Source organism: Salmo salar, chromosome 10, assembly GCF_965601325.2.
Source record: "Salmo salar chromosome 10, fSalSal1, whole genome shotgun sequence".
NCBI lineage: Eukaryota > Metazoa > Chordata > Actinopteri > Salmoniformes > Salmonidae > Salmo > Salmo salar.
The window spans coordinates 84,504,116-84,521,931 of record NC_138300.1 but is presented as its reverse complement, the minus strand read 5'-3'; the positions used below and the strand labels follow the sequence as shown (position 1 = coordinate 84,521,931).

General features: G+C 40.1%; 1 protein-coding gene across 2 annotated transcripts in view; it reads left to right on the top strand.

The window, feature by feature from the left end:
* The first annotated feature begins 5,622 nt into the window (after positions 1-5,622).
* The window catches only part of enc2 (ectodermal-neural cortex 2), a 47,712-nt gene continuing 35,518 nt past the window's right edge, over positions 5,623-17,816 (top strand). The window contains exons 1-2 of one of the 2 annotated variants that reach the window (XM_014124438.3): positions 5,623-5,775; positions 10,874-10,991. In XM_014124438.3, the coding sequence (XP_013979913.1) occupies positions 10,928-10,991 (64 nt within the window). In that variant the 5' untranslated portion in view covers positions 5,623-5,775; positions 10,874-10,927. The remainder of the gene's footprint in view (positions 5,776-10,873; positions 10,992-17,816) is intronic. The other variant, XM_014124439.3, reaches the window with a different exon arrangement.

Genomic DNA, 17,816 nt, shown 5'->3' with positions numbered 1-17,816 from the left:
CGGTGTCAGAGGAAGACCCTAAAAATTGCCAAAGACTCCAGCCACGCTAGTCATAGACTGTTCTCTCTGCTACCGCACAACAAGCGGTACCGTAGCGCTAAGTCTAGGTCCAAAAGGCTTCTTAACAGCTTCTACCCCCAAGACATAAGACTCCTGAACAGCTAACCAAATGGCTACCCGGACTATTTGCATTGACCCCCCCCCCATTTTTACGCTGCCGCTACTCTGTTTAGTATCTATGCATTGTCACTTTACCTCTACCGACATGTACATACCTCAATTACCTCAACTAACCGGTGCCCCCGCACATTGACTCTGTACTGGTACCCCCACTATATAGCCTCATTACTGTTATTTTATTGTTGCTCTTAAATTATTTTTCTATTTTCTTCATTTTTATTTATTTGTTTACATCGGTTTATTTAGTAAATACTAAAACTTCATTGTTGGTTAAGGGCTTGTAAGTAAGCATTGATTTTTTTTTTATCCATTTTTGTAACGTTGACGCAGGGAGTCAGAAAGCAGGTGCAGTTAGTGTTTAATAACAATGAACATGGAACGATACAAAAGAAGAGAAGTGTCTGACATGAAACACAAACAATACTGCCTAACTACTACTAACAGAAGAGTGCTATAAGAAGGCTAAGTAATCAAGGAGTAATGAGGGCCAGGTGTGACTGGTGGGATGCAGGTGTGCGTAATGATGGTTGCCAGGACCGATGGTTAGTAGACCAGTGACGTTGAACGCCAGAGGGGAAGAGCGGGAGTAGACGTGACAATTTTGCTGGTCTCTTGTGTTTATTAAATACATCACAACATTTAATTTGCAACTTGCGGTAGAAAATCAATAGATTTGGCTTATGATGAAAATACATTGTGTGGTCATCCTCACAATTCAAGACAGTCCTTCATTAAAGTAATTCAGTTTGTCCTAGTCTTACACTAAATATGTGTCCACGAAATATCCCCCTTGTGTGGGGTTTATTCCATTAAAAAAAGGTCTAGATGAGTTACTTTCAGACCATTCTTGGTGAGCAAGCAAACCATTAGGCTACAGTAGTTCTAATGGTTGCAATGTTATGGTCTCTAATGGTCTTCAATGGTAAAAGTCCCAAACACACACTGTATAGTGTTTTGCAATGGTAATGACATTGGGTTCTATTAGGGTTGTCACAACATTTTAGTCCCAAGCCCATTTCTACATCAACGTTTTGGGCTTGTGGGAAAAGTATTCATGTGAGAATTGCACTATATGAATAGCCCTCTCAGAGAGCTGCCACTTGTTGGACTATTCAAGGAGAGTTGGGTTGAAGCATTAGGTTGCTAAGAGAAGGACACATTTAATTGCTTTCATGGAGGATTGGCTTGAATTGTGAGGATGACCAGACAATTACTTTCACACTACTTTCAGTGACTAATTTCTCTGAACAGGGGAAAAAACATCTCCAGATTCACAGGGAACACATTACATAGTATGGAGAAGCAATACTACAAGCCACAGCTTCATACTACTTATAGCCACTACTTCATACTACTTCTCAAATATAAACAACTGATACTGTATAGTGTTTTTTTTCCCTCTTCATGTCTTACTCATTGGTAGGAAGAAGTTTGGTCCAAATCCAAAGGGGGAAAGTGACCCTTGTTATACAACCATTGTTATACAACCAAAGGAAAGAATGTACTTTGACCTTTTTCTAAGGTGTGCAATGCGCCTGGACACATTTTCAGTGGTCATCTATGATGATTCTTCACATTTTCCGAGTAACTCTGTCTCAATGCCTCACATCTTTCACCCCAAACTTTCTCTACTTTTCTTAAGGGACAGAGCAACATAAACAACACCAGATGGCAGGATACAGAGCAACATAAACAACACCAGATGGCAGGACACAGAGCAACATAAACAACACCAGATGGCAGGACACAGAGCAACATAAACAACACAAGATGGCAGAATACAGAGAAAAATAAACAACACCAGATGGTAGGATACAGAGCAACATAAACAACACCAGATGGCAGGATACAGAGCAACATAAACAACACCAGATGGCAGGATACAGAGCAACTTAAACAACACCAGATGGCAGGATACAGAGAAACATAAACAACACCAGATGGCAGGATACAGAGCAACATAAACAACACCAGATGGCAGGATACAGAGCAACATAAACAACACCAGATGGCAGTATACTGAGCAACATAAACAACACCAGATGGCAGGATACAGAGAAACATAAACAACACCAGATGGCAGGATACAGAGCAACATAAACAACACCAGATGGCAGGATACAGAGAAACATAAACAACACCAGATGGCAGGATACAGAGCAACATAAACAACACCAGATGGCAGGATACAGAGCAACATAAACAACACCAGATGGCAGGATACAGAGCAACATAAACAACACCAGATGGCAGGATACAGAGAAACATAAACAACACCAGATGGCAGGATACAGAGAAACATAAACAACACCAGATGGCAGGATACAGAGCAACATAAACAACACCAGATGGCAGGATACAGAGCAACATAAACAACACCAGATGGCAGTATACTGAGCAACATAAACAACACCAGATGGCAGGATACAGAGAAACATAAACAACACCAGATGGCAGGATACAGAGCAACATAAACAACACCAGATGGCAGGATACAGAGAAACATAAACAACACCAGATGGCAGGATACAGAGAAACATAAACAACACCAGATGGCAGTATACTGAGCAACATAAACAACACCAGATGGCAGGATACAGAGCAACATAAACAACACCAGATGGCAGGATACAGAGCAACATAAACAACACCAGATGGCAGGATACAGAGCAACATAAACAACACCAGATGGCAGGATACAGAGCAACATAAACAACACCAGATGGCAGGATACAGAGAAACATAAACAACACCAGATGGCAGGATACAGAGAAACATAAACAACACCAGATGGATACAGAATCTACCAGTCTGAATTTAAATTTCACTGCTCCAATGATGTGTTTAAACCTCCAAAAAGCCACGCTTCTCATCTTTCTGACTTTTCAGCACTAGCAACGTTGTTAATGTACAATAATTTAACATCAGATGCACTGCCTTTCAATAGATTACTTTCACCACACTTTTTATTTCATAGGTGATAATAATGTAATTAGACTGTTATCACCAAGTCGTTTCAAGTGAATTCCAGGTAAACCACATGAGATCATAAAGCAGTTCAAACATACAGTCACATTTACATGTTACTGTTTGATACTACACAATACTGTATATATGTTATTCAAGAGAGGATCAAGATGAGCATGTTTGCTGGGATAAGTATGTTTGCAGCGATAACTACCCTCTTGTCGACTGAATAGATTGGTAAAGGGATATTGTCCCTGTGTGTATTTAACCAAATAAATCATATACTGGTCAACAAAATGTGTTGATAAGGTAGAGTCAACATATTGTACAGAATAATCATGGATAACCAGAACACCATTGTCAATCACACATATGAGAATCTGCTCACTAATCTGCTCACAAACCAAGAGCCGTGTCATGAAGCCTTTACGCAATAAACATTCTGTTCTGCAAAAAAAAATGTTGGTGCCAAATCGGCTGTATAATATGGCAAACAAGCAACTGAAGGTGCAAATACCACTCCCAGCTGTTCAAATCTCTGCCTACTTCCATAGATGTATTTTAATAATCCATCTGGTGCCAGATCACAGGCTGTTCTCAACACATTATTCAGTTTCACTGATAGCTATCAGACATCTAAATATGGGACTGCTGCAAAACCACAACGAGCTCAATGACCTGACATTTGCTAATTTACTATCATCTGTGAGAGACAGCCCACTCAGCAAATCTAACCTAACCTGATACAGTATGGGAGCACACCTCAGTCTGATCCTTCAGAACATGTCTTGTGTTGTTGCTCCCACCTCCCTCTAGCAGTTTCATCAGATTCTGCCAACAATAAAGAGTTGGGGCCAAGTGAATGGGCTAATGTCTGATTTGGGACTGGCTAACATACTTTGTCTCTATGTCACGAAATGTATCCTCAATCTCTGTTTTTGTCATGCTATAATGGCCAAACAACCACTGAGGTTTGAAAATGGCTTGGTTGTATGTGTCAGTTTTCAGTTTTCATATTTCCCTAGCTTATAATACTGATGTTGAAGAGCTTCAGTAAAGAACTGCTGACAAACCAATATATTTTCAGATGATGAGGAATCTCAACAATATACAGTGCCTTCAGAAAGTATTCATGACTTTTTCCACATTTTGTTGTGTTACAGCCTGAATTTACAAATAATACCCGTAATGTCAAAGTGGAATTATGTTTTTAGACATTTTTACAAATTAATAAAAAATTAAAAGCTGAAATATCTTGAGTCAATAAATATTCAACCAGTTTGTTATGGCAAGCTTAAAGTTCAGGAGTACAAATGTAGTTTAACATGATTGTTTAATTTAAGCTTGAAACATTTAAAAAATATATTGTACAATCCAGGTGTGCAAAGACCTACCCAGAAAGACTCAAAGCTGTAATCGCTACCAAAGGTGATTCTAACATGTGTTGACTCAGGGGGTTGAATACTTATATAATCAAGATATATACTAGTGTTTAATTATTTATTTTTTTACTAATGTTAGCATTTTTCTTACACTTTGAAATTACAGAGTATTTTGTGTTGATTGTTGACCAAAAAAATGACAATTAAATGAAGGCACTGTACCTACAGCAGTACAAATCTCAAGTGTACTTAATTAGCAAGCACCAGTATTGGGTATGTTTCTCTGTTGCCCTCTTGCATTCAATAGATACTGTTTCATTTAAATTCTATACTAGTTCCTCCTAAAACTGCATTTGAGTTTATTCTCTAGGCCTATCTCTATTGGACTGCATAATGTACCTTGCTTATACCTCCTTTTGTAAGTGACTTATTAATTCCCTTGAAAATTGCTTTTCTGTGGACAAAGTGACGTCTTATTTACACTATACACAAAAAAATGTATGCAGAGGGGTACAGTTGTAGGCCTAGTTCCACTAGAGGGAACTCTACACTAGATAAATGCAAAATGATAGACGAACCCACACCACAAAAAAAGGCTATATCAAGTCGCAGTGCAAAACATGAACCGAATTAAAATACCTACCAGATTAACTAACATGTTGTATTTTTCCTTGTTAGATGGTTTAACTTGTTCCTTTTCATTTTTGAGTTGATGTGGCATATTTTGTAAAAAGCCTTGCTTTTCGAGTAATATCATGGCTAGGGAGAGAGTGCCCTAACATTTGTGGGAAGACATGAGAAAAACAGTAATTTAAGGCAAATTATAGAGGTTGTGGCGAGCGTTCTTGCAAATTACTGTATCTCTGTACTGTAATTAATTGTCGACGGGCGTGCTATTGTTTTGCTGTTACTGTCAAGGGGAAGAGGGCGGAACCCACTTCGTCGTTCAATTCGATTGGTGTATTAGTTGTCAAAATCGCGCCCATTTCCAGAAAGGTCTACTTTTATTGGCTGTTGTACTGATTTGCATGAAATAGGTTAACGGGATTGGGTGAGGAGACGTCAATCACTTGCAAGCGAGACCACTGGATATGAATTTTTCTGATTTCCCACCTCAGACAGAACTCAGTTGCAGACAAAGTGGCTTGAAAAGACCTCAACTACTAGAGTGAAATTAAAATAATGGTTTTAGCAATTGACCATAAACTGTACACCTCTTGGGTTCCCGTTTAACAACCATATTTATGTGAGTATACCGTCAAGCGTTATTACTTTACAAATGTTCGTTTATGTGGATAATGTTTGCCTGCTAGTCTGACTAAAGTCTTGACAGAACAGGGGTAACATTTAGCTAGCTAAAGTTGGGTTGTTTGCTAGCTTGCTAACTGTTAGCTTAGCGAAGTGGTTGGTTAGGCTGTTGAATAACTTATTTGCATAGTATAAGTAACTAGCTAGCTAGGTAGACAGCTAAAACAGGGTTACACTTGTTTCCTTGGTGCCACTTTGTGGTCACTCTAGACTAGAGCCCCCCCCCCCCCCCCCCCCCCCCTAACAAACTAGCTAGCTAATGTAACAGGCTACTGTAGTTAGCTTGCAAAGCAAAACGGTTAGGTAGATTACGTTAGATAGCTAGCTGGCTAACGTTACTCATTTACAAAACCATCGTGAAAGCGCAGACCACACAGTTTTTATATTTTAAAAATAAAACTATGTTTGGCCGTGGCTATGGCTGTGTCAGCAGCCTGGTTAACTTACCTTACCAATGTGAGCTTTTGCAATCATTATCAGACTATTCATAGACTAGGCTTCAGTGCAATGTATTGGAATGTCCAGCTTTGATGGTCACATGTGGCTTGTGTTCGATCGTTTCAATGAAATCAATGGCTCTACAGTTCTGTCAGTTCGGTCAAATAGCATGTGGAAGCTTTCTAGCCAAGCCAACTAGCTAATAAACCACATTTGGATGTATTAAACTTTTTTAGTACTTTTTAGATGTTTTAATATTGACTAACTCAATTGACATCCCCACTCAATAACAAAACTGAAATTCTATTAGCATCTAACGTTACTAGTAATTACTGAATCATTGAATATAACTAATTGAATAGCCGTTGAAGGATCCCCCCCCCCCCCCCCCCCCCACACCTTTGTTTACACTTTTTGTTTTTCATTCCACCAAATGTTAAAACTGCTGTTGGCTAGAGGTCCCTGAGCTGTTTCAACAGCAGTTGTAGCCTAGGTGATACTTTGTTACCAAATTATTTCTCAGACATTAGTTTTGTTAGCTAGCAGATTGTAACGGGCTAATGTGATGCTCCATGTGATGTCTTTGGAGATAATGTCTAAATTCTCGATTCGGGTAAAAAATACTTAGAAATGTCTGTGTCCAGTTGCAGGTGGTTCGACAAAAACCAGATAACTCATAAAGATATTCAAGTGGAAATGACAGCATTTTAACTACTTTGCAGATATGAAACACACAATCATAATATCACATTCACAGTTTATGCTACAAAACAACTTTTATAAGAGGTTTTAAAAATAGGTTATATTTGATTCAAAATTCCATGACAGAGGAAGGCATTGTTAGTAGAATAGATGGATGTAGTTCAATGCATGATTAATATAATTCACCAATACATTTCATGGTAGTCCAAAAAATATTGCTGTCAGGTTGTAAATCACAGCTGGTCTGGTACATTGTTTGCAGCCTCCATTCAGGATGCACTGTTTCAGTTTTAAACTAGCTAGGGCAATGATCACAAGTCAGTCAAAATGTGGCTAATAGGCTAGCGTATCTATTTATGTAGCTCTTTATTTAACAAGTTAAAAACACAGAGCTTAACGTTAGCTAGCTGCTGGGAGGATGACATGTCATTGCAGGAGTAAGTGATTGACTGACTGACTTTTTTTCGGTAGCTACAGCTAGATGCAGGTATCATTTGGTTAGCTAGCAAAAAATGTGAATCGCTTTGCTAGCTAACAATGCTGAACTTGAACGACTGTTATCCACAGTTAGCATATCTCTTGCGTTTGTAAATTCACTCCGCCTATCTACTCCGATTTTAGAGCACTAACGTCTGAGTGTACCAGAGTGCAGATTAACTGATGAATTTACGAACGTGCAACACCTGCTGAAAATGACTGGTGTCAGCAAAGAAAGTAATACAATTGTTGCCAGCAACACAGTTAGTCACTAACATTCTACATAACATGAAAACAACCTAACCAGCTCGGCTAGGGTGAGTAAAATCGTAAGAGTGAGGTGCTCTCTCATTTGTGTCTGGAAGTAGGTAGCAAGCTAGCCAACTTTAGCCAGTTAGCTTGCGTGCTTGACTGCCAATAGTGAGGAACAACCCTACTCCTCGGCCAGAGCGTCCTGCTATTACAGCCTCCACTCTTCTGGGAAGGCTTTCCACTAGATGTTGGAACATTGCTGCGGGGACTTGCTTCCATTCAGCTAAAAAGAGCATTAGTGAGGTCGGGCACTGTTGTTGGGTGATTAGGCCTGACTCATAGTCCGTGTTCCAATTAATTCCAAAGGTGTTTGATGGGGTTGAGGTCAGGGCTCTGTTCAGGCCAGTCAAGTTCTTCCACACTGATCTCGACAAACCATTTCTGTATGGACATCGCTTTGTGCACGGGGCATTGTCATGCTGAAACAGGAAAGGACCTTCCACAAACTGTTGTACGCACAGAATTGTCTAGAATGTCATTGTATGCTGTAGCGTTAAGATTTCCCTTCACTGGAACTAAGGGTAGGCCCGAACCATGAAAACAGCCCCAGACCATTATTCCTCCTCCACCAAACTTTACAGTTGGCACTATGCATTTGGGCAGGTAGCGTTCTCCTGGAATCCACCAAACCCACATTTGTCCGTCGGACTGCCAGATGGTGACGCGTGCTTCGTTGCTCCAGAGAACACGTTTCCACTGCTCCAGAGTCCAATGGCGGCGAGCTTTACACCATTCCAGTCGACACCATGCGCAATGCCAAGCGATCTTAGGCTTGTGTGCAGCTGCTCGGCCATGGAAACCAATTTCATGAAGCTCCCGACAAAGTTCTTGTGCTAACGTTGCTTCCAGAGGCAGTTTGGAACTCTGTAGTGAGTGTTGCAACCGAGGACAGACAGTTTTTACTCACTACGAGCTTCGGCGGTCCTGTTCTTTAAGCTTATGTGGCCTACCACCTCGTGGCTGAGTTGTTGTTGCTCCTAGATGCTTCCACTTCACAATAACAACACTTATATTTGACTGGAACAGCTCTAGCAGGGAAGAAATTTAACAAACTGACTTGTTGGAAAGGTGGCATCCTATGATGGTGCCACATTGAAAGTTCCTGAGCTCTTCAGTAAGGTCATTCTACTACCAATGTTTAACTATGGAGATTGCATGACCGTGTGCTCGATTTTTATAGACCTGTCAGCAACGGATTTGGCTGAAATGGCCAAATCCACACATTTTTGAAGGTGTCCACATACTTTTGCAATTATAGTTTATCAAAGTGCTCGCTTGTCAGAAAATGTAAAAAAAGTATTCTACCTGGGAGTGTATATGAACAAGTTAAGATTTCATGTTGCTAAAATGCTGTCAGTTGCACTTTAAATCCATGTTTTGTACCATGTTTTTGCATGTGTGTAGATCTTTGTATTTCTAACCTGTAATGGCTAATGGAGCATCACATTAGCCTGTTACAATCTGCTAGCTAGGTTTGGATGGGAAGTTAGGCTAGCTGCCCACCACCCAGGTTTTGAAGATGATTCATCAGCCTAGCTACATCTTGCTGGCTGGCATATAGGGATGTCATTTAAGGTCTCTGTTTAATAATAATCATAACACACTACATACTGTTGATTTTATTTACGTAAATAAGTTGTTCTAAGAAGAAAAATAGATGTTATTTGGCCCCCTACTGCATAATTCCAGGCCTACAGAATAATAGACTAGGAGCGAACTGGGACCTTGGAGACTCAGAAACTAAAGCTAATATTAGTGCTGCAGTAAAACTAAATAGCCTCATTAGTTGTAGAAAATTGTTTCATTTGCAATGACCAATGGCATTGACAACACGACTTGGGACAGGGATTTTCCCTTTTTCCAGTCGCACAAGATCACAGACCCATTATTAAGTTGGTCCACTTTAGATAGGAGATTCAGTCCAGAATATAATTATTTCTGTTTTAGATTGTAAGTGCCGCTAATATCCTGCTCTAGTCTCTTCTTGCTTTTAGTGTTTGGCTTTTCTCTCTTGTCCATTGGGAACAAGGAGGGCAAAGTGGCCTCTATAACCATTGTTTCTCAGCCTTGAAGGATTAAGTCCCTCCCAACTCCTCACACCCCCACCCCCAAAGATCACCTCTATTCTACTCAGAGGAGAATCTTTTTTTTTTTTTTTTTTTTTGTCCCTGACTCCCTGGAGCCATTATTTCAAACACATTTTCATTAGACTCACTCACTGGCTGTCAAAGTAGCGTGAGGCTTCGAACCCACATGGCCTCAGTTGCACAGATACCAGCCATTTCCCAATGTGCTGTTGGTTCCTGGTCGAGTCCCTGCGGATTGATAGAAGCTCTTGGTTATTAGGACAGACTGCAAGCCAGCTGGTGATCCATTCAGCATTACTAACGCAGAGACAAGTTGCCAGCTTCTGACTCGCCCTGAAAAAGCCCCCCGTCCTCCTCCATCCTCCCTGTGTCTGACATGGAGGAGTAGCACTGGAATACCAACACTCTATGTGAAAAGATCCTGGAAAGGCATTCAGTCAGAAGGGCTGAGATGTGTACGGAGGGAAGAAACAAGATGGAAAATAGGGACCTTTGTTTCCAGGTTGCCTAGTGGCAATGTAATTTAAAGGTCCCATTCATGTGTGAATGTCCTGGAGGTTAGGTCTAGTCTCACAGTGAATGATTCAGCACCGTCCCGATCCCGCTGGGGTTGACTGACAGTTACTATTGGCGATAACATCAACCACCACAAGAACTCCTTTGGCCATTTTATGCTTCCCCGGCCTAAGTTATGTCCGAACTCACAAGCTGTATTGCTTTTTCCCCATTGACTTAAAATGCTTTGTTTACTGTCTATGCTACAACTGGACGATATGGGCATAAATGTATATCACAATGAAACTGCCGCTGTGTAGGAAGTAAGCTGAAATCCGCCAATATACACCTGTATTGCAGTTATCCTTAATGTGATATTGATTTATTTTTCCTTCTGTTAGAAAATAACTTTTCTGAGGTTGAATAGACAGACGAGAAGCCAGTCAGGCAACCCCACAAAGGAAAAGCACAATAGAAATCATGTGTATTTATTTTTTTTATAAATAATTTTTTATCACCCCTCAGACGTCACAGCAGCTCTATCAGCTCGACCTCTAGAGGGACCACTTTTTGGGACCGATGCAGACCCCCCCTCAGATCCTCACTGTCAGTGCCTGCACCTGGGTCAGCAACTTTTGCCGGCGTAAGTGGTACAGGACAATTGGCCGCACGACCCCCCCCCCCCCCCCCCCCCTCCTTCCAGCCCCCCTTGATTTTGGCAAAACCCAAATGTCCACCCCACCGTTCCATGCGCCCCCTCCCTCCCCTCTGCACGGCTTGCTGTGTGCCCCATCTTTTGTGACTGACCCATGCATTGTGTTTCCTGTCAACCTGACATTGTGAATCACCCTGCTGATATATGTATGCATGTATGTACGCCTGCGCCCCCCCCAACCTGCCACAACTGACCCCAAACCCCTCTCCGCTACGGAATTCAAACTGCATGTCAGCACATCGACACGCCACACACACTAAGGCTGCACAATTTGGACAAAATATGTAAATGCCTTTATTTATTTATTTTCAGATATTGCAGTTACGATTTTATGAATTGCGATTTTTCAAACAATTGGGTGAAAACTTGGTAATTCCATCAGACATGGTTTAAACATGTCAGGGTAGAGTACATCACTTAAAATGAGATCATATGAATTAATAGGCCTACATACTGTGCTAACTGAATACAACACCAAATTAAACAAATATTTTCCAACATTGTTATACATATGATGATAGATAAGGTTATTACACCTACATACTCTATATATTCACAAGTATGTGGACACCCCTTCAAATGAGTGGATTTGGCTTGTAGAAAAAAAGAGGAAGGGAAGCGCTGGTAAGTTACACAATAGTAGATCTTGGTAGAGACAAGGTGCTCTTTGATAAAAGTGGTAAATTGGTCATCAAAAAGAAAGGAGGACCAAGGCACTCTTCATATAATTAATTAATTTTATAAAGCCTTTATTTGTATGGCATGTTCAATGGAAACAAAGTTTTTAAAAAACATTTTTTTATCTGTTTTGCCTGCATGGTCTTTGTCAGGGAATGGATTTGTCTATTTCAGCCACAGCTGTTGCTGATGGGTGTATAACATTGAGTACACAGCCATGCAATCTCCATAGACAAACATTGGCAGTGGAATGGCCTTACTGAAGAGCTCAGTGATTTTCAAAGTGACACTGTCATAGTGTGCCACCTTTCTAACAACTCAGTTCGTCAAATTTCCTCACTAATGCTCTTGTGGCTGAATGGAAGCAAGTCCCTGCAGCAATGTTCCAACTAGAGGTCGACCGATTAATCGGACTGGCCGATTTAATTAGGGACGATTTTCAAGTTTTCATAACAATCGAAAATCGGTATTTTTGGACGCCGATTTGGCCGAATTAAAAAAAATATATATATATATTTTTTTGGCCTTTTATTTAACTAGGCAAGTCAGCTAAGAACATGTTCTTATTTTCAATGACGGCCTAGGAACGGTGGGTTAACTGCCTTGTTCAGGGGCAGAACGACAGATTTTTACCTTGTCAGCTCAGGGATTCAATCTTGCAACCTTACGATTAACTAGTCCAAAGCTCTAACCACCTGCTTTACGTTGCACTCCACGAGAAGCCTGCCTGTTACGCGAATGCAGTAAGAAGCCAAGGTAAGTTGCTAGCTAGCATTAAACTTATCTTATAAAAAATAATCAATCAATCATAATCACTAGTTAACTACACATGGTTGATGATATTACTAGTTTATCTAGCCTGTCCTGCGTTGCATATAATCACTTAGGTACATGGTTATGGTCCCTCTCCTCGCTCCTACCTGGGCTTGAACCAGGAACACGTCGACAACAGCCACCCTGGAAGCAGCGTTACCCATGTAGAGCAAGGGGAACAACCACTCCCAAGTCTCAGAGCGAGTGACGTTTGAAACGCTATTAGCGCGCACCCCTCTAACTAGCTAGCCATTTCACATCGGTTACACCAGCCTAATCTCGGGGGTTGAAGTCATAAACAGCGCAATGCTTGAAGAATTGAGAATTGCTGGCAAACGTACGAAGGTGCTGTTTGAATGAATGCTTACGAGCCTGCTGCTGCCTACCATCGCTCAGTCAGACTGCTCTATCAAATATGAAATCATAGACTTAATTATAACATAATAACACACAGAAATACGAGCCTTTGGTCATTAATATTGTCGAATCGGGAAACGATCATTTTGAAAACGAAACCTTTATTATTTCAGTGAAATACGGAATTCTTCCGTATTTTATGTAATGGGTGGCATCCCTAAGTCTATATATTCCTGTTACATTGCACAACCTTCAATGTTATGTCATAATTATGTACAATTCTGGCAAATTAATTACGGCCTTTGTTAGGAATAAATGGACTTCACACAGTTCGCAATGAGCCAGGCGGCCCAAACTGCTGTATATACCTTGACTGCTTGCACGGAACGCAAGAGAAGTAACACAACGTCACATCCCTAGTTATAAGAAATTCATGTTAGCAGGCAATATTAACTAAATATGCAGGTTTAAAAATATATACTTGTGTATTGATTTTAAAGAAAGGCATTGATGTTTATGGTTAGGTACATTGGTGCAACGACAGTGCTTTTTTTGCAAATGCGCTTGTTAAATCATCACCCGTTTGTCGAAGTAGGCTGTGGTTCGATGAGAAATTAACAGGCACCGCATCGATTATATGCAACGCAGGACACGTTAGATAACTACACATGGTTGATGATATTACAAGTTAACTAGTGATTATGTTAAGATTGATAGTTTTTTATAAGATAAGTTTAATGCTAGCTAGCAACTTACCTTGGCTTCTTTCTGCCTTCGCGTAACAGGTAGTCAGCCTGCCACGCAGGCTCCTCGTGGAGTGCAATGTAAGGCAGGTGGTTAGAGCGTTGGACTAGTAACCGGAAGGTTGCAAAAACGAATCCCCGAGGTGACAAGGTAAAATTCTGTTGTTCTGCCCCTGAACAAGGCAGTTAACCCCCGTTCCTAGGCCGTCATTGAAAATAAGAATGTGTTTTTAATCTGACTTGCCTAGTTAAATAAAGGTGTAAAAAAAAAATATATATTTTTTAAGTAAAATTAAAAATGAAAAAAAAAAAAAATCGGCAAATCGGTGTCCAAAAATACCGATTACCGATTGTTATAACTTGAAATCGTCCCTAATTAATCGGCCATTCCGATTAATCGGTCGACCTCTAGTTGTGACATATGAAATATGAGTGACAGTGTAATCAATGTGTAATAACTATGTCAAATTATGATGTGCAGTCATATATTCAGGTCCTGATTGGTCAGCAAGCTTATTTGACACGCAAAGATCCAAATGGCGTTCCATAGAAATCCTGGTTGAGAATGAAACGACTGAACAAGGAAACAGCACAGCAAGTTTGTGCTAGAAAGAAATAGGTTTTGATTATGTTTTACTGCTAATGGGGACATATGTAAATGCAAACAAAATAACGTTTTGGTGTGTGTGTGAGAGACCTTTATTTAACTAAGCTAGTCAGTTAAGAAAAAAATGTTCTTGACACTGACAGCCAAACCCGGATGATGCTGGGCCAATTGTGCGCCACCCTATGGGACTCCCAATCACGGCCGTATGTGATACAGCCTGGATTCAAACCAGGGACTGTAGTGATGCCTCTTGCATTGAAGTGCAGTGCCTTAGACCGCTGTGTGTGTGTGTGTGTTAACTATTTATTTAACTGTACTAGAATGCTTAAAAGGCCGCTAAAATGTTAAATATCAGTATCTTTGGGCACGGAAAATATCTGTATCATCCAAAAATGTCATATCGATGCATCACTAATGTAAAGACGATTAAATCAAGAATAGTGTAATGCTTGACTATATTATTCACTTGTGAAATATATTATCACTTGTGAATGATGCCCAGTTTAATGCAAACAGTGCATGCTTTTTTCATTTTTGCTACTTTTTCAAATCAGTCACACACCTCATGTAGCCTAGCTCATAGGCATATATGTTTCAATTAGGTTTGTATCACAACTAAAGTGGCCAAATAACTTCTTCAAATTAAGCACATTAATCCACTTTACAACGGGGGTAGTGCCTAACTGGCATACATTCGCAGCAAGTCAGTTTCAAGTTTGGGGAAGGTCATTTTCATAATAAAAATGCACCTTTTATAATAAAAGCAGTACTAGCAAAATCACAGTTGTGGTCACTTGTGAGAAGGGTGTTTTCCTGCAAATGGAACATTCACACTTATAGCCTTCTGCTGTGTGCGCATTACTGCGCTTATAATGTGAAGAAATAGCCTAATAGTTGATCAACGTTTTAAGCTAAACGTTCTTTGTTGCATCGGGCGCATTGCTTAAAACGGGTATTTTGATACTAGTGGTTGTATTAATTTGGCATCTATCGCATCCCACAACTGTCCCAGACAATGTTTGGAATATTTATTTCTTGCACGGAATAGAATAGGTTGACTTTAGTACTATGGGGGAATAGTAGATTGACATAGGCTAGTGCTGTTCGTTAGGCCTACTCAGCTTGTTGGCTGATGAAAAGTAAATGTGGACAGTTCTCCCAATATCTTCAATATGCGCCTCGGAAATGGATAAGGACACGTGTAGTTGCGTCCCGGATGTGTGTCTTCTCTTGTAGCCTGTTAGAAAGACCTGATCACGTGACTGAGAGCCATGTGAGTGAGAGGTGCTTTTTTTTAGGGGGGTTATGGCCTCAAAGGGGATGCAGTCGGGAAATTCGAGGCATTATCATGTGCTTGACAAATTGTGAGTGAGTGACTGAAGTGTGTACAGTCTGTGTAAAAAAAACAAAGCAGAGCTCATGCCTTTCATGTGACTTTTTGTAAACATCATTAGTCGCATCATGCAGCCTTAAAATGTATTAAAAATCAAAACATATAGCTCAACATTTGTATCACAACTAATTTAGCATTAAGGAGTTTCTTAACCGCTCAACAAAGAATTGCTGCATGTGGACACTGCCTCAAATCGTTTGGAGAAAATATTTCTATTTATTCAGCTATGTTAATTGTATTCTTCGTACTATAAAATAATGCCACGGAATTCTAAGCAAATCTTGTCTGCAAAATCAACTAGTGTAGCCCACAGCCATATGGCATAGCCAGATCAGGACCTAACATAAGGACAACACATATCATGTTTCTTTAGACCTGTCTAAAATAAATAATGGATTCATTGTGATGGTGTAGGCTATATTTACATGGATTTATTAGACCTTTTTAAAATGTAGATGTTCCAAAGGACTGCATCAGTGGCTGTAGGCTATGTGTGGAAGCCAGGAGATGCTAAATGTGTTTATGTTAATTAACGATCAATTACCATGAGACCTGCAGTTATTTGCTTGACAATCACCGGCTGACAATTTCATGACTGCCACAGCCCTAACTGTGACATGCAGGCACAACTGCTAGCGTGAAAAACACATTTTTAATTGGCAAGAAATAGTCATTAATGCTCATGAAATATGCTTGCACATCCATATATCAGAACAATAAAGTCTTTTTACTTATCTGAGAAGGTCCAAAAAATATCAGGAAAATGTGTTTATCTGGGTTTTTGGCTGAAATTCTTTTTGCAACTTTGAAATTGGTCACTAGTGGGAACTTAAGACAGTTGTGTAACTTAATAATAAAACATCTGATTGACTTAGAATAAAAACTTATGGATATAATAACCAGATGAATTGGTTAAAACGTTAAACAGCATAAATATTTTTTATTTGAATCCAAAGATGGAAGTGGGCTTAATGGGTATGCTTATAAGCAGAGCACAGCACTTAATTAATAGCATGAGTTCATATTTCCTTTTTTACCTTTGAGCTCTTAAATAACCTAAGTTAATTATTTATTCAGGCAGCCTTAGGCTGCAGATGAAATAGGAAGCTTTTCCACATTTTCGCCATTATCAGTATGCACACTTGCTGCTCCTCATTCAGGCTACAGGCGGCTAAAGCTTCTCTCAATCCCAGAGCAATGTTTTCTCCCGTTTTGATCCCAGGGGAAATAGCCTATGATGTTTGCAAGCACCGATATTTGAGTGTAAACTTCTCATCAGTAAAGTGTACTTTCTAACGAATGTAGGGCTCGGTTGTTCTACTAGACCAAAGGTCTGTTGTAGTCGCGTAATAATCAACGTCTGAGCTCAGTTTTAGCTAATCCCTTCATTTTGTTATACACTGTTGGGACAGTACAGCTTGTTTATCATCTTCTTGACGCCGTCTTAGCCTGATAGATAGCTATGTGATAGAAATCAATGTGTCTCTGGGATGTTTTTTCGTAGGGCGCACTTAAACGCATTGGTAATCAATGCCTGCTTAACATAGGTGGCTGCTATGGCTGACGGTCTTTGATGCTGTTGGGTGCTTTATTTTCACCATGCAATTGTTTTAAAGTAGTGGATCGTTCTTCAAATGAATCAATAAATGTGTCTTGTTATCGCGATGACTCTGAGGCACTTTTTGCACAACACTTGTATTTGGTCGATATTGGTCTGTAGCCAAAATACTGCCATAGCACCGAAAATGCGCCCTTTGGCACCAAATCAACGTTCTCATTAGCATTAGCAGCACTCGTGTTTCCGACAGTCTGTGAAGCCAGTGTTGCCAACAATTTTTCAAGTAAAGTAGCTGTTGGTTGCTCCATTTATCGCTAGAAGTAGCTAGAAGCCCTTTCATGACATAGTAACGTCATAACGTTAATTTGTGCATGCGCATTAAAACCTCTAGGGGACCCCTTCCCGTTCTTATCCCGTTAACGGGATTGATTTTGACAACAGCCAGTGGAAAATCAGAGCGCCAAATTCAAAACAGCTAAAATCTCATAATTCCATTTTCTCAAACAATCAACTATTTTACACCATTTTAAAGATAAACTTCTCGTTAATCCAACCACATTGTCCGATTTCAAAAAGGCTTTACGGCGAAAGCATAAAATTAGAT